The 2,198-nt window shown below is 54.1% G+C and overlaps 1 protein-coding gene across 1 annotated transcript; it reads left to right on the forward strand.

The window, feature by feature from the left end:
- Positions 1-748: 748 nt before the first annotated feature.
- On the forward strand, positions 749-1,666 carry LOC128903398 (olfactory receptor 14A16-like; the record flags this gene model as incomplete). Its single annotated transcript, XM_054187414.1, has 1 exon — positions 749-1,666. A coding segment is annotated over exon 1 (918 nt), but the record flags the coding sequence as incomplete, so codon positions are not given.
- Positions 1,667-2,198: the final 532 nt, after the last annotated feature.

Genomic DNA, 2,198 nt, shown 5'->3' on the forward strand with positions numbered 1-2,198 from the left:
TCAGCACCAAAACCACCAGAGAGGTCAATAAAATGCCTTGGGCTGGTCCTGCTCAGTATAGAAATGGGGGTTGGCCGGGCAGCAGGAATCCGTGTTCGCTGTTCGGGATGGGCATCAGGGGGTAAGCAATTGTACTGCATCACTCCTGGCTTCCTATATTCTTTTAAAATGATTGTTAGTTTCTTTCCCGTTACTGGTCTATCAAACTGTCTGTATCTCAACCCATGAGATTTTTATTCCTTTTTCTCCCTCTTCTCCCTATCCCTCTGCAGGGGGTCGGGGGGCAGTGAGTCAAGAGCTGCGTGGTCTTTCCCCCCACAACAAGGCTGAGGAGTGAGCTGGCTCTGCTCATGTCACTGCAGTTTGAGGACGACCAGGAGTTTCCTTGAGGTTTTCCTGCAGGAATATGCTGAGCAGCTCCTCTGCGTTACGAGTGGATTACAGATGAGGTAACTAGTGAATGGCAGAAGCTGTAACCCCTTTCCCCAATCCCCGTGGCTGTGGAGCAGGGATGACTCCTTGGGAGCCCACAAGCAGAGCTCTGCTCCTCACGGCACACTTGGCCAGCAACAATGAGAGCTCCAACAAGGGCAATGCAGAAAGCTCCCGCAAAAAAGGACACGGGCAAAGTGTGTTTCCGCAGCTGGGGTTTGGAAGGGCAGGCAATGGGAAGAGATTTGCTCAGAGCTGTCCTGACTTGTGAGTGGGCTTTCCTCCTTTGGCAGTACCTCGGGAACAAAGGGATGCGATGTCCAACGGCAGCTCCATCACCCACTTCCTCCTCCTGGCATTCGCAGACACGCGGGAGCTGCAGCTCTTGCACTTCTGGCTCTTCCTGGGCATCTACCTGGCTGCCCTCCTGGGCAATGGCCTCATCATCACTGCCGTAGCCTGTGACCACCGCCTCCACACCCCCATGTACTTCTTCCTCCTCAACCTCGCCCTCCTCGACCTGGGCTGCATCTCCACCACTCTGCCCAAAGCCATGGCCAATTCCCTCTGGGACACCAGGGCCATCTCCTTCTCGGGATGTGCTGCCCAGGTCTTTTTCTTTGCCTTCTTGATCTCAGCAGAGTTTTATCTTCTGACAATCATGTCCTACGACCGCTACGTTGCCATCTGCAAACCCCTGCACTATGGGTCCCTCCTGGGCAGCAGAGCTTGTGTCCACATGGCAGCAGCTGCCTGGGGCAGTGGCTTTCTCTATGCTCTGCTGCACACTGCCAATACATTTTCAATATCTCTCTGTCAAGGAAATGGCCTAGACCAATTTTTCTGTGAAATCCCCCAGATCCTCAAGCTCTCCTGCACAGACTCGGACTACCTCAGGGAAGTTGGGCTTATTGTGTTTGGTGCCTGTTTATTCTTTACGTGTTTTGTTTTCATTGTGGTGTCCTATGTGCAGATCTTCAGGGCTGTGCTGAGAATCCCCTCAGAGCAGGGACGGCACAAAGCCTTTTCCACGTGCCTCCCTCACCTGGTCATTGTCTCCCTGTTTATCAGCACTGCTGTAGTTGCCTACCTGAAACCCTCCTCCATCTCCTCACCATCCTTAGATCTGGTGCTGTCAATTCTGTACTCGGTGTTGCCTCCAGCAGTGAACCCCCTCATCTACAGCATGAGGAACCAGGAGCTCAAGGGTGCCCTGAGGAAACTGATTGGACATTTTTTCATCAGCCATAGACTGTGTACCTTCCTCTGCAAAGGATTCCCTGTACCTGGTGTGACAAGCCTTCACTATTCCTCCCCTCCTCCTTAACTTTTCACCTCTCGTCTGTGACACAAAATATTTCTGTAAATGAAGAGTCAGGCGCTCTGTGTGTTTAAATAAAATACATGAACCAGCTAACACTTCCTTTTCTGAGACCCATCAGCAGCAGGGCTGAATGGATGGGAAATGAGAAGACCTTTCTGGCTGCAGCAGCCTGGGGCAGGCTGTCCCAGTGCCACTCTGTCACTGGGGCGGCAGGAGCTGCCTGAGGGTCCCCAGGGCCAGGGCTCTTGTACTGGGCTGGGGAGAGGGGATGGCACAGAGGGGCTGCAGACCCCTCAGAATATCCTGGGGAGGAGGACACAGGGGCCTACTGACTGCCTTTGCCTTGTGCCCACATGCCCCCCATCTCTGGGGCTGACCCTCCTCTGCCCCCCAGCAGCTGCGGTGCCCTTCAGGGGGGCTGTGGCTGTGGAGTGAGTGCCCA

Source organism: Rissa tridactyla, unplaced genomic scaffold (assembly GCF_028500815.1).
Source record: "Rissa tridactyla isolate bRisTri1 unplaced genomic scaffold, bRisTri1.patW.cur.20221130 scaffold_33, whole genome shotgun sequence".
Taxonomy (NCBI): domain Eukaryota; kingdom Metazoa; phylum Chordata; class Aves; order Charadriiformes; family Laridae; genus Rissa; species Rissa tridactyla.